Source organism: Macrosteles quadrilineatus, unplaced genomic scaffold (assembly GCF_028750875.1).
Source record: "Macrosteles quadrilineatus isolate MER2022 unplaced genomic scaffold, UCM_ALF_1.0 Scaffold_5__1_contigs__length_97177068, whole genome shotgun sequence".
Lineage (NCBI taxonomy): Eukaryota > Metazoa > Arthropoda > Insecta > Hemiptera > Cicadellidae > Macrosteles > Macrosteles quadrilineatus.
The window spans coordinates 67,539,282-67,563,320 of NW_026542598.1; the positions used below are offsets into that span (position 1 = coordinate 67,539,282).

General features: G+C 35.6%; 1 protein-coding gene across 3 annotated transcripts; it reads left to right on the top strand.

Annotated features, from left to right (window-relative positions):
- The first annotated feature begins 1,302 nt into the window (after positions 1 to 1,302).
- LOC128995992 (U-scoloptoxin(19)-Tl1a) lies at positions 1,303 to 22,544 on the top strand. Of its 3 annotated transcripts, none has more exons than XM_054421094.1 (3): positions 1,303 to 1,434; positions 19,718 to 19,885; positions 22,149 to 22,544. In XM_054421094.1, exons 1-3 carry the CDS (start codon positions 1,356 to 1,358, stop codon positions 22,271 to 22,273), a joined length of 372 nt encoding a protein of 123 aa, XP_054277069.1. In that variant the 5' UTR covers positions 1,303 to 1,355; the 3' UTR covers positions 22,274 to 22,544. The 3 variants fall into 3 exon arrangements, with proteins under 3 accessions (XP_054277069.1, XP_054277068.1, XP_054277070.1); XM_054421093.1 differs by having other exon boundaries at positions 1,304 to 1,434; positions 22,146 to 22,544; XM_054421095.1 differs by lacking the exon at positions 1,303 to 1,434 and adding an exon at positions 17,665 to 17,745 and having other exon boundaries at positions 22,146 to 22,544.
- The last annotated feature ends 1,495 nt before the right edge of the window (positions 22,545 to 24,039 follow it).

Sequence of the window (24,039 nt, forward strand, 5' to 3'; positions counted from 1 at the left end):
AAAATAACTACAAAAAACGTGTGTAGTTACAAAAAATAACTATTGCACATTGATGGTTTGTGACGATGATATTCAACTATGTTGAGTGATTAATTCATGTAAAACCTATTTGTATTATAAAAAAAAAACCATTGTAAAAGTTTAAGCTTTGCTCGATATTTTCACCCTATAAACGGGCCAGAACCACAATCCATTGTCAATAACAGTGATGCATCAAACGTGTTTTGGGCTAAGGGCTGCACTTTGAAATATTATGCTTGAAGAGAGCCACCAATGCTGTCAATCACTACTGTGTCGCTCGACATCGATATTTGTTGTGTTGGCTACTCTGCCAACTCGTTTTAGTTGGCTTACCGTACGAGTATGATTAATATCTTGGTCTTGGACGATTGTTTTTTATTTTGTATATATAGTTTAAACAGTTGAGGACAATACGGTAACTATTACGTATTGTAAGCGAAAAGAGTGCTCACGGAGTCGGCTGATGAATTTACAGCCGATTTGTACAGTTTCGGTTTGATTTAAAGCGTGATCGTTTCTTCAGATGTAAATTTCTCATTAGGATTTTAATAATGATGCTTAACAAAACGTCGATATATCGTAACACTGAATAATGATTTTACAGAATAAGAATTGCTACTTTTTATTCTGTGAACGGAGGTGAACAAGAACGTAGGTCGAACCGCACCCCTGAAACCGATGGCGTAGAAATTAAAGTAACAAAAATTTATAGGGTTTGTAGTGGCTGAAACAATATAGTGGCTGGGACCTTTTTGGTAAAGGACTTCATGGTTGTACACTATGAAATTTAAGATATGTAAGATATATGTTGCTCTTTTAGTTTGGTACGGTATTTTAGGTTTTAGAAAACTAGATTTTTGCAACAGCATACTCAGTAATTTCAGAAAACTGAGTTTATTTATCCTCAAAAATGTATTACAATGAGAATCAAATACTTTAATTCAGAACAGTGATTTCATAGTCAAAGATATAATCCATAAAGTACCTGAACCTAGTAAGGGAAGATTAAAAACATTCCACGTTTGAGAAATATGTAAGAAAATTTTTGCAATCTATAAGATTTTGGCAATCTCAATTGTTAATTGTAAACACTAATAGGGTAGATAACTGTAATTATTCGTCCTATCAGGTACTTCCTTGTAGGTTTACGATTCCCCGAATACAATCACTATAGAGGCGTGAGTGGCAGATTGCTAATTCTAACTCTTGTACGACAGCCGTTAGTGATAAAGACATGTGTTCTTCCTGTGATAGCGGGATTATACTTGGTAATGTTTGGCCCACCACAACCCTACAAATATTGCGAGCTGACCGAGCAGAACCCTTGGTCAGTCATGATGTGGTCTGTGAGTGTTTGTGTGTGCTTCGTCGTCATCCCAACAATGGTCTCCGCTAAGATCACTGATAGAAGAGGTAAAATTGTAGATAATTATTTTTAATCTATTCAAATATATTAAGTCCAGCATATAATGGCTTAAATGAAAAATATGCAATTTTTACGGTAAAGATTTACATTTTTTTTTAATAGAACACAAAACGAAATTTATATTAACATATATGATTTAAAAATTCAGTTGAGACTTTAAGTAGTTTTTAAGCCAATTCACGCACATTTTGCCATTTTATTAACGACAGCAAGGAATGCGATAGGTAACAAATATGATATAGTTACTTTATCATATTTACTGTTACTATAATGATATCTAGGTCTTGTTACTATCGTCAACCTTCTTGATATGTACTCGTAGCATCATTTAGCTCACAAATATTGGCATCTGGCCCAGAAAGTATTGTTCTTTTTTGAATCACGCCATCAACCTTCATATTTTAAGGCTCCTTAACTTATCGACTACTCAGACAATGTTGTGTGCGAACCATCCAAAAACTAACAAAAGAGTCAAAACTATCAAGTATTCATTCAAGATTTATAGTTTCGATAATTTATCTACTCCTTTGGTAGATTCTAGCTATCTATCTATCTATCTTTCTATACTATTATAAAATTGAGGTTGTGTAAGTCTGTCTGTCTGTTTGGGTGGCTGTGACGACTAAAATACTAAACCGATAAAGCCAAAATTAAGCACAAGATGGTCCACATATCTAGGATTATCATAGGCATATTCACTTCCCTGAGTTCCTCTCAGGCTACGCCACTGGGATGTAGTGGCTAACAACATTTTGGTTTTGATAAATTTTAAATCATCTTGTGTAGGCTGATATGACAAAAACTGACCAAAATATTTGAATAAAACCTTCACATACATGATTTACCTTCATCTCCCTTAAATAAATTTCTTTTTATTTATTTTGACATGTTCCATTTCAATTTTGAAGTTGCAAAAATACTAATTATTAAATTTAAATGAACATTTTTTTACATTTGACTCTACTTCATATTAAATCACAAATCCTTCCATCTTCAGTTTCTTCACTCACAATAAATCATTAGCAAAACTAAGTTATCTGTTATAAACTTTAGAAATATTGTTGTGCCTTATCAATGGTCTTTTGAGGTATTAAGAAAACTATATACTATAAAAATGTTTAAACAAATAATTTAGCATTAAAGACCATAGACAAATCTAATATGATTATCAAAGCATCAAGGACTAAAAAATGCAATAGCAAATACAGTGTATGTTTCATTGCATCTCTGATCCTATCTTGAACTGATTAAAAGAACTGGTTTGTATATTAAGTTGTTTGTTGATATTAGAGTAGAATGAATAATATCAACAAACAACTTAATATACAATCCAGTTCTTTTAATCAGTTCAAGATGACTTAGGTGCAATATTATTTCCAAAAAAAAAGTATACATTTTTATTTTGAACTCACTAAACATAGTAAATTCAGTGCACATTTTGGACTTAGCCTCAAAATTAGATTTTCATTGTTGGAATGTTGTAAGTGAAACACTTTAACTATTTGGACATTAACTTATTTAATTCATTCATTCTTTGCATTCAAGTCAGCACGACACCCTACCCTGAGATGAGCCCATTTAAATTAGACTAATGTCCATTTGACCCTAATAAGCCTAAATTTCAAATTAATCTTCCAATTTATTGAAACTTAAGCCCACATTCCATTGTCAGCCCTTTCATTTTAACTTGGCCTTTTTAATTTTGTTACCTATCTGTCTGTTCATTTTGTTTCAATAAAATACCTTTTGTAATTTTGTATATCGTTCTGTTATTAAACATAGAATATGCCTAGCCTAAAAGGAATATTGTGTGGAGAGTGACAGTTGACAATATGATGTTTCGCAGATTGTAAGCACATACCGAAAATAGCTCAACTCACAGTAGTGCAGTTATAAAGTTATTTCATTATAAACCAATCATCGGTCTCAGGTGACACGACTCTGGACTCTCGGCTTTTCAAACAATGTTATTTGATGGTAATTTATATTTATACATCAGGCAACCTTACCATTTCGTAATATCGTCTGGATCACTGGATCGGATCCTGCCTTCTGCCTGAAAAAAAATCGTGATATTTAGTCCAGGAATCCGAAACTCCCCGGACAGGGCTGTTATAGAATCAGGCCCTTAGATTTTAGTAGCTAGTCATGTTCTACCAACTCAAAAATCCCTGCGAGTGCCAACAATTACAGACTTCTCATAGTAAACAACCACGGCTTTGAATCGCGAAACTTTACTTTATACTTTATCATTTATAAATTGATGCTTTCCTTCAACTAAAGCTGAATTTGATTTTGTACCTTGATAGTGGGAGATTATTAATATTATTAAAAACACTTCTATAGATTTAGGCTCAGTGACCCCTAGTGGTGACTCGACGAACTGTTGCGCGCTTTAGTTACGGGGATACATGTTAGTAGCGCTAGTGTAGTCGTCAAACACAGCACCACAGAGCACTAACACAGCACGTTGTCGATGTTTACGAGAATACCTATTACAGTAAATTAAATTTTATAGATGTAATAAATTGAATTTGAAACAAAGACAACCAGGTACAGATCAATCACGTCCTGGTTGACGTTCGTTCGCTATGCTCACTCACCTTTAGGTTGGAGCTCGTTCGCTACGCTCACTCACCTTTAGGTTGGAGCTCGTTCGCTGCGCTCACTTGCCTTCAGGTTAGCTCGTTCGCTACGCTCACTTGCCTTCAGGTTAGCTCATTCGCTACGCTAACTCGCCTCCAGGTTGAAGTTCGTTCGCTACGCTCACTCACCTTTTGGTTGCAAATTAGCTGTTGTCATAAATGTAAAAGAAATAATAGTGCTGCATCCTGTTGGTAATCCATGTAACTTTAATGCTATTGAACATCATAGAACAGAAACAACTTGTTTAATTGAAACAGCTGTTAAGATTCATTAATTCCATTTCTCATGAGGTTAACATGGGAAACTCCAGAGCCACTGGGGCGGAGCCCTTTTGACGGATCAGCACCAAACTTCACACAAACCTTCCTTGAATAATGCTTAATAATGCCTGAAAGTTTCATTACAATCTGTCGAGCGGTGTCCGAGTTTATCCCTGCCAAACAAACAATCAAACAAACAAACAAACAAACAAATATATATACAAACATCCTCTTTTATACTTATAGATTAACTAAATAAATAATGATATTCTTGATAAAAAAAATTGCAGCATAACAAAGATACCGGGGACCAGGGTAAATATTATCATGAAATTTTAAAAGTGCATCTTTGAATGAACTATCTTAATGTCTAAAATAGATAGGGATGAAACAGTTTTAATTTGATTAATTAGTGGACAGAATTTTTACTGAATGGATTTACTTTACTTGAAAAGGTCAAGTTGACATTGTCCAGTCGGTTCAGTAAAGTCATTGACCTACCAGAAGTTAGAGAAATGAAACTATGCCCTAAACAGGCAAAAAGTGCTCTAAACAACCTTTGAAATTAAAAAGGCCATGATCCTCTGTTATAAATAATATTCAACATTTATATTAGTTATGAAAATATCGATTTTGAAATCAAAACAAACCATGTTAAAAAATAACATCAACAAAGGTAGGAATAATAGTTTTGAAAATCTATTATCTTTCAACTATTAAAGGCCTACTGCTACTCTCTAAACGATTACAAAAATCTTCCACATCATAATATGATGATCATTAGTACATTGTCCGTTTATAAGCCAATCGTCGACCTTGTACTTACCAAAGGTCGACTCTCGGCTTTTCAAAGAATTTAATATGATATTGATGAAAATAAATGCATAGTATGAAGTTGAAAGGATCCTTATATGAGCGAGATACACAAAGAATCTGCGAGTGCTAAAAAGTAAAACGGCGTTTTTATATTTCTACTACCGTTTAATACCAGAATGTTGGTAACTGATTTGAAATAAATAACTTTATAATTTGTTTGGATAAGGTCAAATTTGTTTAGTGTACTTAATACAATTTAAATTATTGATAATATTACACTACATTAAAAGTTTTGTTTGAGTGACACCTAGCGGTGAATAGACGAACTGTTTCGCGCTTTAGTTATGGGGATACATGCTAGTAGCGCTAGCGTAGTCGACAGTGGCTTTTAGACGACGAAACAGTTAGTCCAGGAGCTGAGGGGGTTTGAGTATGCATGAAAGTAGTACGCAATATTATTGCTGATTATTGTAATATGGACTGTGGTGATCAAAATTACGTATGTCGCCTATTTCAAAAGATGGTCGATAAGGTGTGGGGGAGGGGGCAAACATGGCGGTTTGCGCTATGCGTTAAAATGCATTGATAATGTAACCTGAACAATAAAGATTGATAAAAGATAAAATAAAAGATCAGGAGTGTATTTTAAAGATCAAGAAAAACATAGCTGGATAACATAAATATACAAAAACCATACGAACCATTTGTAACTCATTACAACATTAATGTGTTTTTGTATACTATCTGTTGTACCCGTGCTTTGCAACGGGAAGATGACACAAATTAGAAACATTTTAATCTTTACATTTGTCTGTTGCATACAATAGTTACACATCCGCCAAGGCTCATAGAAACAAAATTCAACCTTTATGGCCTTAATAGAAACGTTTAAGCATAGATAACAACGGACTATGTTTTATCTATGGTTTAAGTTATGACTTTTAAATCATCTTGTGTAGGCTGATATGACAAAAACTGACCAAAATATTCGAATAAAACCTTCACATGATTTACCTTCATCTCCCTTAAATACATTTCTTTTTATTTATTTTGACATGTTCAATTTCAATTTTGAAGTTGCAAAAATACTTATTATTTAAATGAGCATTTTTTTTATATTTCACTCTACTTCATATTAAATCATAAATCCTTCCATCTTCAGTTTCTTCACTCACAATAAATCATAAGCAAAACTAAGTTATCTGTTATAAACTTAAGAAATATTTTTGTGCCTTATCAATGGTCTTTTGAAGTATTAAAGAAACTATATAATCTAATATATAAAATTCTCGTGTCACAGTGTTCGTCTGCAAACTCCTCCGGAACGACTTCACCGATCGTTATGAAATTTGGTGTGTAAATTCTGTAGGTATGCGAATCGGACGTAAACTATTTCCCGTTTCGAAATTCTTAAAAGGGCTCCGCCCCAGTGGCTCTGGAGTTTCCCATGTTAACCTTATGAGAAATGGAATTAATGAATCTTAACAGCTGTTTCAATTAAACAAGTTGGTTCTATTCTATGATGTTCAATAGCATTAAAGTTACAAGGATTACCAACAGGGTGCAGCACTATTATTTCTTTTACATTTATGACAACAGCTAATTTGCAACCAAAAGGTGAGTGAGCGTAGCGAACGAACTTCAACCTGGAGGCGAGTTAGCGTAGCGAACGAGCTAACCTGAAGGCAAGTGAGCGCAGCGAACGAGCTCCAACCTAAAGGTGAGTGAGCGTAGCGAACGAGCTCCAACCCAAAGGTGAGTGAGCGTAGCGAACGAACTTCAACCAGGACGTGATTGAGCGATGCGAACGAGATCATCTTGAAAATTAAACGTAACGGTACTTTCTTTCCATCGGTCTGTCTTAGGGGAAACCTATAACTTAGGCGATACGAAGTTCGCCGGGTCAGCTAGTATACTATAAAAATGTTTAAACAAATAATTTAGCATTAAAGACAATAGACTAATACTAGTGGCTTGTAGGGGCAAAAGCCCCTATATTCTAGTAATTATTTTGTACAAATTATTAGTCTCATAGGTTTACCCTACCTTGAATTATCATTTAACATTTTTGTATATTATGATATGTATAATAGTTATTACATACCTGCATAATGCATTTTGATGTCTGCTCTGTTTAAAATAAAAATTCCAAAGGTGAGTTTATAGTATAAACTTTCTAATCATAATACAACTAAGGAACATTTTCCAATAACAACCTTGATGACTCTTAAATCTATATAGATTTCTTTAAATATAGACAAATTCACTTAGAAAAACACATAGAGAAAGGCCCCTAATGTCATCATTTTAATTGTAAAATGCTAATTCTATAACACAATCTCTCACAACATTTGTTGTATAGTATCCATTTTGGTCGATTCCCTTGGTCTTTATTTGGTTCTAGTACTATTTTAACATCATCTGGCCTCTTTACCTATTTAAAAGAAAAAAAGTTGACACTGGGTTTTTCAAATAAATGCCAACTTTTGTGAAGGTTCGGCCTTGCACCACAATTTCACCAAATCAAATTGCGCAATGCACCACAATGAATGCACCCATCGTTCATTGGCCCTACGCTGTGTAATGCAAAATCTCATTTAAAAGTGGCAATCTATACACAGGAATAAATTCATGTTCATCCGATGCTCATTTTTTTTCTCTGTTAATATCGTGTCAAATCTGGTACGTGTTGTTCTCATTTCGAGGAACAATACCTCTGCGTGGTAGTCTTCCGAAATTATACATTACTTTGCAAAAGAACAATCCATTGTAAAGTATTAAGTTTAAAAGTATCAAATTGTTTGTTCAAAATATTTTATTCAATTTTCACTTTGTGTTGTTTAAATACTACTTCACTAACAATTTTACAATAACATAATGATGCACATTCAGGTGTGGTTATATTTTTTTCAATTTATACTGTATAATCACAGCTGTGTTTACACTAAATAAAAAGACATAAAATTAGATTCCCATGCTATTTAAATGTGAATGATTTTATTCCATAACAACCTTTTGGCGAATAATTAAGAAAAATGAATAATTTTCCCCAAAATGTCATGCCCAGACCTTTAAAATGAGACCTCTCCCAGCTTTCTACGGCCTCCCGTTCGCTCACAATTTCATTGTAAAATTTTGGGCTTACGGAATTAGATCTGTGGGTAGATGACAAAAGCTGATAAGTCACATTTTTGGCCAAATTGAGTTATGCATATGGATGTGTTCAGAAAAATTAAACCTATAAGATGGTAAAACTAGTTATGTCGTATCCCTGTAAATAGCTGAGATATAAGCCTTGCCCAAACCTGATAAAACATTTTCTTCCAATCCCTAAGATGACAAATATTGATAAGTATATACATATCAACACTCTGCTTTCGGTTTGTATAATAATCCAATTATCAAAAGATGGCAAAATTGGATAAGTGTTTGTACCATTTTTTGTCTAATTTTATAAGTTTGCTTTCTAACTAAGAGTAAGAAGGCAAAAACTGTTATGTTCTCTTATCCAGAGCTTTGACTTACAATAGTGGCATATTGTTGTTTTTAACAGAAGACAAAACTTGATTAAACGATTTATCATAGTCTGTCAGCTTCAGTTATATCAAAAAATCCCAGATTGTCAGCTGTTAAATGAACATATCATGTTTTGTCATCTGCCATTGCCAATAAATTTACTATTTATAAGGTTGTTGTTTGGTTATGTTCCCTTACTCCTGTTACTTCTGTTGTCTTGTGTGCATTTTGTTACACTATTAAAATGTGTATTTTAAAGTAAACACAACGTAATAATGAGTTCCAAAAGGTTTAGGAGTAGAACACAACTGTTAATTTCTTTAGCTACCAAAGAAGATGGGATTAATCAATCAAAAAACAACTTGACTGAGGATAGGCCTACAAACTTTGAGGTTAGTGTGGTTTTATAGCTATCATAGCATAACTTAGTTGTATTTCTTTATTTTCTTTCCATATACCTCAGTAAAAAGATAAATAGTCTACCTCTCTTTTCTATTGTGTATATTGTGTCCTTAGAATATGCCAAAAACTGTTTAAATCACTATGTCCCACTAAGGCCTACAAGGCAATAAGGCTCAGCCTAAAGTGTAGGCCTATTATCAGCTAGCATACCTAAGTAAATCTTAAAATGTATATAAAGATTATCTCATTAATTTGTTTTGACACATTTTCTTTTTATTAGGTCTAAATTAACACGATAAACTCTAGGCTAACTAAATTTATAATATTAACTATGCATAATTTGTTGCAGGATAAGCCTGAACCTAGTAGTAGTTTTGAAGGTGGTAATATTTTTCTGGAAGACAATCAGCAACTTCTAGATATAGAAAATCTTCCAATCTCCATACAAGACGAAGATGGTATTGAAATTCCAATCATGGAACCATTCCCAGAAAATGTGGATATAGGCCTAATGGATATAGATGAATACATTGAAAAAAATTCAGTGGATATTATTACCAAACTTAATGTAAGTAAATGGAGCATAGTATTTAGGCTAGCTATACATATTTCATCAAAGATTATTTTGAAAGCTAATCGCAGCCTATTAACGTTATTCGTTTTATTCAATTTCTTTGCAACTGATTTGCTTTGGACAAAGAAAGTAAGTTTATGATTAGGCCTATTTCACTTTTACCTGCTCAACCCAGTTATTGTTACAGGATTCATCTATTGATTTTGAACAGTATGGTCTTGCAAATGACGTATACCACACTACAGAATGTGCCACAATCGAGAACAATGAGGCAGAAATGCGCAATTATGAGTTTATTGAAAATGAGACATTCCAGACTAATGAGGCAGAAATGAGTGAAAATGGAAGAGAGTTAGGCCTAAAAGAAATTGTTGCAAACACACACAGCACCCTCTTTGAGGTATGGTATGCTTTTGTACTACAGAAATTATAGGCTATGATTATGTTTTAATCCTGTCATATTTCATATCAATGCTTGTAAATAAATATCAATGCTCATCTTCATTACCGTTTTCAGGACATTATCGGAAGAGATGTCCAGGATGATACGACACAAAGATACGACAAAAGACAAAAACTTATGCAAAATGATACCACAAAAAAATGTTCGAGAGGACAGAAAGAAAGTAAGTTCATGGTATAATGTTAGTAACCTTAGCAGTGTGCTTAAAAATTTTGCATAGTTGTATTAGATACAGATCAAAGCTGTATAAACACAACTAATAGTAGGCCTACTCACATCTTTTAAATAATTCATTGTGTAATCATCCAGGAAATATTAATCATATTCCATAAAATTAAACTATTAAAGTCCAAATTTATGGAATATGATTAATGTTTCCTGCATTATTACACAATGTATTGTTTAAAAAGTGTAGGCCCATTATTATTTTATAAAGCTCTGACCTACAGTTAGTTGTCTAATACCACTTTTCAAAATTTATAAGCACAGTGGAGTAAAGCCAGTGGAATGGAAAGAAGACAAATTTAACTTGTATTAACTCAGCACTGTAGGGTACTTTTAGTAATACAACAAAAAAACTTGACTTAAGTGCTAAATGCATTTGAATATCTTTGTATAGGTTTCATATAGCATAGTTTTATTTTTACAGTTGTTGCGGTTTCATCTAAAGGAGCTGAAAACGAAAACCTAGAAAACTGCAGTGAGAACGCAGAATGTGCAAAAAGAAAGAAAGGTGTTAGGAGAAGACAAGAAGAAAAGTTTAAAAAGGATCAAGGACTGGAGTATAAAAATAGAAAAGGTGTATTGATTCCAGGGAAAACGTTCAAACCAGTAGAAAAGTGCTGCAACAAAAGAAAGTGTGATGAGAAGATTAATCCAGAAAACCAAAGAAAAATATTTAATGACTTTTATACCATACAAGTTTGTGCAAGAGACCAAACTTACAGCATTAGCTGACAGAATCAAAATTTCTACTCCATTAGTGAGTAGGAAAAGGAAAGATAGTGAAACCAAAGTTACCCATGATCGGTTAGTAACTGTATCTTACTTTGTTTTCTTTGATGGAACTGAATATGAAGTGTGTAAAACTATGTTCACAGGTGTTTTTGGCTTAAGTAGAGGCAAGGTGGACATTATAGTTCAAAAGGTTAAGGCCTCTTCATCTGGAATTATTCAAGGAGATATGCGAGGTAAGCATCCACAAACATCCAAAACTTCACCCCATGAAATTGAAGAAATTAATGAATTCATAGATAGATATCCTAGGCATGAGAGCCACTATGCTAGGCGAGATAGCTCCTGTAAAAAAGTGTTTCTGCCAAGTAATTTAAATATTAAGATAATGTACAAGGAGTACTGTGAATACAGGCATGAAAATGGCCATACAAAATCAGCTTGCTATGATGTTTTCAGAAAAGAATTCAATAGTAAAGGATATAAATTCAAAGAGCCATTTATTGACACATGTAACAAATGTGATGAGTTCATTTTAAAGAAAAGACAGGCCACCAACAAGTCTGATCGCCAAATTGTTTCTGATATGCACGACACTCACGTCAAGGAGGCACAAGAGGGTTATGACATGAAAAGTCTCGACAAAAATCTTGCTAAGTACTTTGACAATAGAACTGTTTTGGTTTTCGATCTTCAACAGGTTCTTCCTGTACCTTACTTATCATCAAATATTGCTTATTACAAGAGGTTTCTGTCCATGTACAACCTCACGATAAGAAATTGTTCAAATGATCAGGATTCTTCCTATTGTTGTATGTGGAGTGAAATTGATGCTGGCAGAGGGTCTGATGACATCGCCTCTTGTGTTTTCAAAAAGATTATGGATCTTCCTGATAATATAGAGTATGTGACCACATACTCAGACACCTGCGGAGGGCAAAACCGCAACATCAACATTGCCACCATGTTTTCTTATGCTCTGACCAAGAAGAAAACTATTCAGGTCATCAATCAGAAGTTTTTGCTGCCTGGCCATACTCGACTCGAGTGTGATAGTGATCATGCACGAATTGAAAGAGCAAAAAAAAGACTTCACTCCTCAGTAAGTACAAACAGTAGCAGTGAAGACAGTGAAATATTCAGAATAATGGTACCACGGGATTGGTGTCAGTTTGTTCGTAGTTTGTCTGGGAAAAAGAAATTCAAAGTTATTGAGATGCACCAAACTGATTTTAAAGAATTCTCTAGCCTATTGAAAAGTGTGCTAGTCCATCGTAAAGTTGATGAAGAAAAACAAAAAGTTGAATGGTTGAAAATCAGATGGCTACGCTACACTCAAGAGTTTGGACGAATCTATTTTAAGTATGACCTGAATCCATTGTCTCCATTTAGAACTCTCAGTATCCTAAGAGGTAAGAAGGGCCGTCCAGAGAACTTGGAATTGCCAAGATCCTATGCTGGGCCATTGCCTATAAACCCAAAAAAGAAGAAAGATCTTCTCTCCATGTTCAACCTCATCGATCCTCAATTCCACCTTTTCTACAGTAAACTGGCCACCGACAATAAAAGTCTTGAGTTTGATGAGCTGGATGACTTGGGTGAAGAAGATTAAGTTGTTCCTTTTTGTTTCGAAAAAGTTGACAATCTCTTTTATCATAAGGTATAATGTTTTTAAAATAACTACCTAACTTGTTTATTTCAAGATTTGATAGCCTTGGCTCATAGAAAATTTAATAAACATTACCTAAGAGACTGATGTATAAGAAACTAGCTGTAACCCGCGGGCTTTGCCCCGTTTAACTTCTTAATTTTCAAGATTATCTCGTTCGCATGGCTCAATCACGTCCTGGTTGAAGTTTGTTCGCTACGCTCACTCCCCTTTAGGTTGGAGCTCGTTCGCTACGCTCACTCACCTTTAGGTTGGAGCTCGTTCGCTACGCTCACTCACCTTTAGGTTGGAGCTCGTTCGCTGCGCTCACTTGCCTTCAGGTTAGCTCGTTCGCTACGCTAACTCGCCTCCAGGTTGAAGTTCGTTCGCTACGCTCACTCACCTTTTGGTTGCAAATTAGCTGTTGTCATAAATTATGTAAATGTAAAAGAAATAATAGTGCTGCACCCTGTTGGTAATCCTTGTAACTTTAATGCTATTGAACATCATAGAACAGAACCAACTTGTTTAATTGAAACAGCTGTTAAGATTCAATAATTCCATTTCTCATAAGGTTAACATGGGAAACTCCAGAGCCACTGGGGCGGAGCCCGAAAGGATTTTTGAAATAAGAATATGCCTATATGTTAATCGGGAATGTGAGCTATCATCATGCCAAATTTCAGCCCAATCCGACCAGTATTTTTCGCGTTCACTTGTCACAAACATACATCCATACATCCATACATCCATACATCCAAACTTTCTCATTTATAATATTAGTAGGATAGCTGAGCTCATGATAATAAACATTTACTTGTGAATTTGGCTGATTATTGTAACCATAGTAACCCTCATATTATTAATGATTAATCTATATTACCAGTGAATCTGAAATAACCTAAATTGAGAACTACACAACCCATATAACTTAGAAAACAGTTCAAGTTAGGTTACCTTGATCAATACTCGTACATAGTACCAATTTATTAATTTAAAAATATATTCAAATTTGTAAATAATCAATTTCAAACATATTTCCTATACTGTTGTATTGTGACTTAAGACATTTGGCAGATGGCAAAACATGATATCTCTGACATCACTTGAAAAAAATATTAATAGTTAATTTAAATAACATTGTCATTTCTTGATATTTTATATTTAAATAGCCAAAGATCAGCTGATTATATTAGTGTAAAATGTGTAGTAAAAAATATAATAGCTGATTTTTGCACCTATGCCAAACTTTCAAATTGCTCTCCTGAAAAGTTTACTAAACATGACTTATCAGCTTGTGACATCTACCCACAGAGATATACTAGTGTACATGTTGCTCGAATTCGAGCAATTGCAAAGTATTACAGGAGTTATTTCAAAACGAATAACAGTCATATTTACAATGAGTTTAAAAGAGTCAACTCAAAGATTGCCGGTGTGTAACTCAGACCATGTTTATCTTCGTTATTGATAAACCTAAAGTATTCCGGCCGGTTTCCTCCTTCTCAAAATGCCTCGCTGTACAGGCAACACAGGTCATTGATAGAGGGCCAATTGAGAACAATAAGTCGTTTTGGGGTAGTGTTAAAGCACATTTGTAACCTAATAGTTGAGATTGTCCAGGGTCAGGTGCTGACTGTGATGAGTTAAGCCCAACGATATATAAACAACTTCGATGTGGAAGTAGCGCTTGCCACTCGTGCAGTATCGGGGTCCTTTGACTCGTGTCAAAAAACCGACTCCAGACGGAGCGCCGGCAAGCACGAGGCTGGGCGGGCTGGGCGAGGCGAGGCGACCCGAGTCAAGGCGAGAGAAGACGAGCGCACCGAGTACACTCTCGCACTCGCCTTGCCTCGGCGAGAGTGTACTGGGGGCTGTTTTGAGGCGAGGTTTTCAAAAGTAAATATTAATTGGTCTCAATGGAAGCATGAGACAATTTACAATCGAGTCATGATTGTAACTAAAACAATGTCATTGATTATGGAAAAAAGATTTTATAACCGTTGCTGTATCAACCCAGACTGTGTTTCCGATTTATTAAAGTCTTAAAGTTGTAAAAATAATGTTATTGGTATATTTTCATGTAAACAGTAGGATAATTACAATGTAGGTTATTCTTTTTTGGAATACATTTAGAGGATTTTTTATTATACTGTAAATTGAAACTACTTAAAAAGTGTTAGGATTAGGCGGTATAGTACATCTTCCCGTTGCGAAGCACGGGCACAGTAGCTAGTCCATCATAAACGTATCAGATATGTTAAAATCTGCCAAACGATTCGAAACTAAACAAGTTAAATCCCAACTGACGGATCGTGCTGTAAAAATCATCCTGAGTCATTGTGTCACTGAGATTATGTCAGTCACTATCTATACATGCAGTTATCAGTGAGTAATTTCTACATCCAACAGACAGTCAGTGACAGCACCTCCTGACAGATCGTGATGTAGACGTCCTCCTGAGTCATTGTGTCACTGAGATTATGTCAGTCACTATCTATACATGCAGTTATCAGTGAGTAATTTCTACATCCAACAGACAGTCAGTGACAGCACCTCCTGACAGATCGTGATGTAGACGTCCTCCTGAGTCATTGTGTCACTGAGGTTATGTCAGTCACTATCTATACATGCAGTTATCAGTGAGTAATTTCTACATCCAACAGTCAGTCAGTGACAGCACCTCCTGACAGATCGTGATGCAGACGTCCTCCTGAGTCATTGTGTCACTGAGATTATGTCAGTCACTATCTATACATGCAGTTATCAGTGAGTAATTTCTACATCCAACAGACAGTCAGTGACAGCACCTCCTGACAGATCGTGATGTAGACGTCCTCCTGAGTCATTGTGTCACTGAGATTATGTCAGTCACTATCTATACATGCAGTTATCAGTGAGTAATTTCTACATCCAACAGTCAGTCAGTGACAGCACCTCCTGACAGATCGTGATGTAGACGTCCTCCTGAGTCATTGTGTCACTGAGGTTATGTCAGTCACTATCTATACATGCAGTTATCAGTGAGTAATTTCTACATCCAACAGACAGTCAGTGACAGCGCCTCCTGACAGATCGTGATGTAGACGTCCTCCTGAGTCATTGTGTCACTGAGATTATGTCAGTCACTATCTATACATGCAGTTATCAGTGAGTAATTTCTACATCCAACAGTCAGTCAGTGACAGCACCTCCTGACAGATCGTGATGTAGACGTCCTCCTGAGTCATTGTGTCACTGAGATTATGTCAGTCACTATCTATACATGCAGTTGTCAGTGAGTAATTTCTACATCCAACAGACAGTCAGTGACAGCACCTCCTGACAGATCGTGATGTAGACGTCCTCCTGAGTCATTGTGTCACTGAGGTTATGTCAGTCACTATCTATACATGCAGTTATCAGTGAGTAATTTCTACATCCAACAGTCAGTCAGTGACAGCACCTCCTGACAGATCGTGATGTAGACGTCCTCCTGAGTCATTGTGTCACTGAGGTTATGTCAGTCACTATCTATACATGCAGTTATCAGTGAGTAATTTCTACATCCAACAGACAGTCAGTGACAGCGCCTCCTGACAGATCGTGATGTAGACGTCCTCCTGAGTCATTGTGTCACTGAGGTTATGTCAGTCACTATCTATACATGCAGTTATCAGTGAGTAATTTCTACATCCAACAGACAGTCAGTGACAGCGCCTCCTGACAGATCGTGATGTAGACGTCCTCCTGAGTCATTGTGTCACTGAGGTTATGTCAGTCACTATCTATACATGCAGTTATCAGTGAGTAATTTCTACATCCAACAGACAGTCAGTGACAGCACCTCCTGACAGATCGTGATGTAGACGTCCTCCTGAGTCATTGTGTCACTGAGGTTATGTCAGTCACTATCTATACATGCAGTTATCAGTGAGTAATTTCTACATCCAACAGACAGTCAGTGACAGCGCCTCCTGACAGATCGTGATGTAGACGTCTTCCTGAGTCATTGTGTCACTGAGGTTATGTCAGTCACTATCTATACATGCAGTTATCAGTGAGTAATTTCTACATCCAACAGACAGTCAGTGACAGCACCTCCTGACAGATCGTGATGTAGACGTCCTCCTGAGTCATTGTGTCACTGAGATTATGTCAGTCACTATCTATACATGCAGTTATCAGTGAGTAATTTCTACATCCAACAGACAGTCAGTGACAGCACCTCCTGACAGATCGTGATGTAGACGTCCTCCTGAGTCATTGTGTCACTGAGATTATGTCAGTCACTATCTATACATGCAGTTATCAGTGAGTAATTTCTACATCCAACAGACAGTCAGTGACAGCACTTCCTGACAGATCGTGATGTAGACGTCCTCCTGAGTCATTGTGTCACTGAGATTATGTCAGTCACTATCTATACATGCAGTTATCAGTGAGTAATTTCTACATCCAACAGACAGTCAGTGACAGCACCTCCTGACAGATCATGATGTAGACGTCCTCCTGAGTCATTGTGTCACTGAGGTTATGTCAGTCACTATCTATACATGCAGTTATCAGTGAGTAATTTCTACATCCAACAGACAGTCAGTGACAGCACCTCCTGACAGATCGTGATGTAGACGTCCTCCTGAGTCATTGTGTCACTGAGATTATGTCAGTCACTATCTATACATGCAGTTATCAGTGAGTAATTTCTACATCCAACAGACAGTCAGTGACAGCACCTCCTGACAGATCGTGATGTAGACGTCCTCCTGAGTCATTGTGTCACTGAGGTTATGTCAGTCACTACCTATACATGCAGTTATCAGTGAGTAATTTCTACATCCAACAGTCAGTCAGTGACAGCACCTCCTGACAGATCGTGATGTAGACGTCCTCCTGAGTCATTGTGTCACTGAGGTTATGTCAGTCACTACCAGTATGAGTAGTTATCAGTCAGTGCTGTGTACCATCACCAGACAGGCGTCATGTACTTCGTAGTCTTCTTTTCAGCAGCTTTGTGCTGCGTTACCTCTGCTGATGACGGTAATTGTTGAGATGTAACATTTAAGTTTTTAATATTATATTTTTATGCATAAAAATCCTATATCTAAATTTTTAAAACGTAGCTTTTTATATACTATCTCACTTAATATTTAATTGTTTTGTTACTTTTATATCCATACTAACCCATCAATGGGGGAAGAGGTGTAATATGGTCACTATTAATAAAATGAGTATTTTTTGTTTATTTATAAATTCCTCTATTGTTTCAAATTCTTCGTTCATTTTCCATGGGCATTGTTTTATCTAATAAATAATCTTCATGAGCTTCAGTAATTACTTTTATGTTTGGTTTGAACTCTTATATCAAGATATTGAAACTCTAATAGACGTATGTTTTATCCCCGACTATAGGTTACATTTTTGCAAGCGGCTCTAACGTGATTGAGCAACATACATGCATACATCTTGACAAGTAGATTTGTAATAGTAGTACTGGTAATAATTGCTAACACAGTTTCTGCCAACTCTTAGTTGGTATTACTTTGGAGATCAGCTGTTACTTTGGCCAAATGCGGGGATCGAGTACAACTGGGGGTTTCGAACCATCAAAAAGGTGTATCAGATTCTTATTGTAACTTCTTAGCCACACAGTAAAATCTCATTTCAAAATTGTCAACATTGGTTACTCCCACGACAGAAGTGTTTTGCGAGTCAGGCCTTGTCGCAGTTAGATAATATTAGCACTTTCTCCAGGGGTTTCTAGGCCTTCGTTGACGCTTGACACTTTGATCATGTGATGTGTGCTTGGTGACGAGTGTTTAGTTAAGCTTGAACGACCCATATTTCGTAACGGGGTGAAGGCGTATAAGATAATATCTTCTATAACAAGAGGTTTCAAATCTACAGTACTAAAGACGCTATTAATTATAGAAACATGACTTAAGACTCAACTGTAAAACAAAGAGTGAAACAAAATAACTTTATCGAATATTAAACAAGTAAATGTTAATAGTGCTAATGTAAACATTGCAGTTTCAGTCAAGGTTGTAGCACAAGATTTTAAAGGGCATCGGTCCATGTGTTGGCTTTGGCTGGGTTCATAATCATCCTTTATGTATTTTTATCCGAGATGATTCAGTATTTTTGCGATTGACCTCCAGTAATTATACAGGAATCACATCTCATACATCGACTTTTTAGAGCATTAGATTTTAGGTAAACGTTAGGTGTCTTTGGTATATTTAGAACACCAATGTTGACAATTTTGAAACGAGTTTTTAAAGCTGTCTGGCTAAGAAGTTACAATAACAATCTGATGGTCGAACACCTTTTTGATGGTTCGAAACTATACCCAGCGGTACTCGAGCCCCGCGTTTAGCCAAAGTAACACACTCCTTTCAGAAATAATTTAATTGTTGTAATTTTTCATTACTTTCTTGTACTTAAAAATCAGATATAAAATTTGGGATATACTGTATATTTGAAAATAAATAGTTAGCCTATTTTGCGAACTTTGTGTTTTTCAAGTGCCTCTAGTATGGTGCGCCTTCAAATCTATACAGCACTAAGTTTGACATTGTGATATTGCTGTTTGCGTTCGCTACAGTAGTGTCTGCAGTTGTATATATAGTCAATGATAGTATGGACATGATGAATCAGCATAATGTATTGAAACTTTAGTCATTTTTCGTTTGGGATGTGTTGCTATACATAAATCACTCATGAAAACAAGCTTCCGATTTTACAAATTTTTAATGTCAAAGCGAATTTTTAAGTAAGAAAAATAACATCTACTGTCAGGTTTTAAGTAAATATTTACTTATAATTACTTCTAACTCCTATGGCAATTGAAACAAATTTGGTTTTTTAGCCTTACGATCATACTACCTCCACTTTCTTCGCTCTGGTACTTTCACAGCCTCTTTAAGCTTTTTCAGATCTCGTCGTTTCAACACATTTTGGGTCTTCCTATAGCTCAATTTATATAATTGATAACTCCACTGTGTTCTAGGACCGCTGAATCTGTCGTTTTCAAAGATGGCTGTGTTCAACGAAGAGCCCTGTACGAGCCAGGGGGGCGTGTGCCTAGACACGTCCGAGTGTCCAGAGGGTAAGCTGGCCGAGAAGAGAGGACTCTGCCCGGAGCAACAGAAGAGAGGGGTAGAGTGTTGTTTGGCAGGTAAGAGGAATGAGGTGTCTAAAGGAGATTCACAAAGGATTTGAGAGCTAGACTTAGAACAAAATTTACACTTTGATTATAACCCTGTGATTTCCAAAGGGTCCTACGAGTAGGGAAGTAAGTCCTTCAAATCCTGAATAAAATTGCTATCATCAAACTGAAATCATCACCATGAAATGTTATTAAATATAAGCTTCAAAATTCATTGCTGCTAAATAAATGTTAATAAAAATTATACATTGCTTTGGCTTCTGTCTTTTCAAAACTTAATTTAAATGGAAACAAAAAACCGTTAGTGATGGAATCGTCTTTTTAAATAAAGTGTACAAGAGTTTTCTGAGGTAGTCATGACATATTAATGTTTTTGACTTAAAAATAAAACAAACATGATTTAATCTATGGCTACTCTTTAGTTGTTAGTTTTATTCTAAAATAGTTAACAGATTTTATATGGTACTTAACTGTACTTAGTTGTCCAACCCGCTTATCCTTGAGCCATGTTACAAGTTAAAACTCTTTTCCTTGCGTGTTGTCTTTTTATCTAAAAAAAAACTCCGTTCACAAAATGCAATCGGTTTTAGGGGAAGAAATATATCACCTTAAAGTCTTGATCCTACTATCAAAATAAAACATAACAGCTGAGATTTATCAAAACGTCAATCAACATACATAACTTACATTTAAGCAGAAAAGGTTCTGCGGGAACTTTCCCTCAAACTTCCTCAATATTTTAAACAGAGAATAATTTGTATAATCAATTAAAAACAAAATTATGATGAAGTTTGCTTGTAACACATACAACCAGGTGTTGCATCTGCACAGCTTTTCCAACATATCGCACCATCTTAATCCTTATGTATAAGCCAGCAAAATATGAATTCCATGCAAAATAAACAATACAATATGGACTTTACAATGCCCGCCAGACATTTTGAGTGCTAAAATAAGACGTAAACAAGTTGAGCCAACATTGGCGATGCCGGTTGCCCACACGTGCCCATATTGACTTGCCCACATAACGTGTTACAAAACACATAATGCGGCAATGGCCTACATGCCCGGCCAATGCCTCGGAATTGCGGTTGAGTTATTCTTACTTTGTGCAAGTCATAGTAATTATTTTAAACCTATTATCATGTTTATACATTTGCTAGGTTATGAAACGCTTGAAATTTTGGTAATGATTGATTATAGATGCCAATATTTTGACAAAACTCCTTTTCTACCTTGGGCATTGCACTGATGTTCAATATAATTGGCTCAGTCGTTGAATTAAGAGGATTTTTGCTCTTTATCACAATGTCTTTGTAAACGTGAGGTAAAATGTGCAAAAAGTATGTATTTATGATATTAATATATTTTTTAAATTAAATGTTTAAAAATAAAAACAAGACTTGTGGTTGGCGGATGGTTAAGACTTCCCCCTTCAAACACAGACGTATATTGTTGCATTAAAAGATTATGTTAGGCTACGATCAGAATCGCAGTACCCTTCCCTTACTATATGCGGATATATCCGCCTATCTATTTTGGCTCCGAGGACGGTAGGCAGATATATCCGCCGAATATTACGACATCTATTGTTATAGTTGATTGCATATAACAACATTAATCTTCACATAAACGGTCTTTTATTCAATTATACCTTTTAACCGAAGTACTAGGAATGTTTTTCTATAAAAAATTAACAAAATATTTTGGACAAAAGTGCTGCTTAGGTCAACTATTTACAACATTCTAAAATTTTCAAATGTAAAAAACATATTTTTTATTTTTTTTATTTTTTATTAATTTTGCTGTCTGTATAGGCCTATAGGCCGTCCTGGAAGGGTTAACCTTAGGAACTGAACCGTGTTTTCCTTTTTTCAGTTCCACGTTTATTTATATTTTTAATTTTGGTTCATGACATGATAATGGTCAAACAATATGAATGGGAAATGACATATATGTCTTATGAGTAGAATCATGCAGAACTATCTATGATTGAAAGATTATCTTCCAAAAAAATCCATTAGATAAGTTGGTTAACTATGGGATAAAAACACAATCGAGGCCTCTTTCAAACAAATATACAGTATGAGTAAATGGTGAGCATGGGGCGATTGTAGAACAGATGTGTTGAGATGTTTAACCTATTTTGTCAGTCCTTCTTCATATTATTCCTAAGACTAGTTATTTCAATCACCTTTTTAGACGCTTAAAATGAAACTAATACTGTACTATTTTGCAATGCACTAATAGAATTTGTGTGTTTTGTCAGCAGTGGGTCGCAGCGTCAAAGATTGCCAAGGCCTGGGAGGAGTTTGTAGGAAGGATTGTCCTGCCAACATCTCCATCAAGGAAGCTGAAGACTGCAACGACCAAGTCTGCTGTGCCCTTGTACAATAATTGATTTTTAACGTTTATTTCATTGTACAAACGAATTTCCAATATGCCATTGTTATAAAATTCAATTCTGAAACAGTGAAAACTTAAAAACGTACTTAACATCGGGGTCTCACTCCTAAAAATGCTCCTGGCCGAAAAAACTGGGGTTCTTTATCAGTAACAAAATCTTTATTATAATAATTTATTCTACACTTATCTTTTTCATTTTTCACTCTAAGCCACACACCATTGTTAGCGTTGGTATATAGTTGTGTGATTTGAATTTATTTATTTTTCATGACTTCATCTGTATTATTAAAATAATTTATAGTTTTAGGGGTAGTTTTTCTTTGGTCAACCCATGAGTACATACGTAACTTAGAGTATTATCATGAACCCTTTGTCCGGGGATAAACAGTTAGAAGTTGGAAAAAGTTAGAAAAATTGGACACTTCAGGGCCTTCTCAAATTAAGAATTGAAACTATTGTGTACACAATGGTAAAGTTCTCAAATTAAACAACACACAATACAATTTACGTTTAATTTAAAATCATGTTTTATTTTGTCATAATGTCATATTTAAAGCAAAACTAGATCCATTTTAAACTACTCTTTAGTCTTTCCCCTCTAGTACTGCGTAGCCAAAGGATGCAACATACTCTGTAAAATGAGTATTGTAATCAAATAAAACCGTTTACTCTACGAAAACGTACCCAAACATAACCAGAAGCAAAATACAGACATCAAAAAAGGTTTCAGTGTTCACAATAACATTGATATTGAATAAATTTATCATTATTGTAAAATGGTGCCTTTTGTATGAGTGTTTTAAGTTTGGTGTAATTTGAGTGCTCAAATGTAGACTAGACGATTTATATTATTTTAGAGTAGAATATGTGATTTTTCTTTTATGTTTGCAATACCATAGAGCAATAAATAACCAATTAATGAATCGCAGGTTAAATAAGTGTTAACATTGATCAAATAAAAAGAAGCATTTAGCTGATCCATTAGCATGGTAAATAGTGTTTAAAGGAGTGTTTTAAATGTAAGACGATAAGATGTACCAAAGCCAATGCTACGAAAACTTCAATGGTAAGAAATACATCTACATCCCTCAAACCCTTCTTCTGGCTTCTGGAACACCCTATAACCATTCTTCTGGCTTCTGGAACACCCGAAAATCATTCTTCTGGCTTCTGGAACACCCCAAAATCATTCTTCTGGCTTCTGGAACTCCTCAAACCATTCTTCTGGCTTTTGGAACACCCCAAAATCATTCTTCTGGCTTCTGGAACACCCCAAAATCATTCTTCTGGCTTCTGGAACACCCCCACACCATTCTTCTGGCTTCTGGAACACCCCCACACCATTCTTCTGGCTTCTGGAACACCCTCAAACCATTCTTCTGGCTTTTGGAACAACCCCAAACACACAAATTAAGAGGTTTCCAACCACCGTTTACCCCTAGTTGCCCAGTAGCCGATGCGTGGAGAGGGGAGGAGCAGTAGCGGCTACTGGGTTTGTCTAATGGGAGTCTAGACCCACATTCAATTTGTACGTAATAAGAGGCTGTCAGAGCGCGCGCGACCCGCGCTCATCAGTCAGAGGTAAACTGCGGCTGTGCGGTCAGAGCGGTAGCGGGAACCGTTTGGTAAACACACTAGAGACATGTCAGTAACATTGTTATCAGTAATGTCAGCAAAGTAAACTTAATCTATTGTTCAATATAAAGGTGGCTTTTGTGTGTTTGCGTGTGCTACATTACTGTTTAGTAAAAACCCTA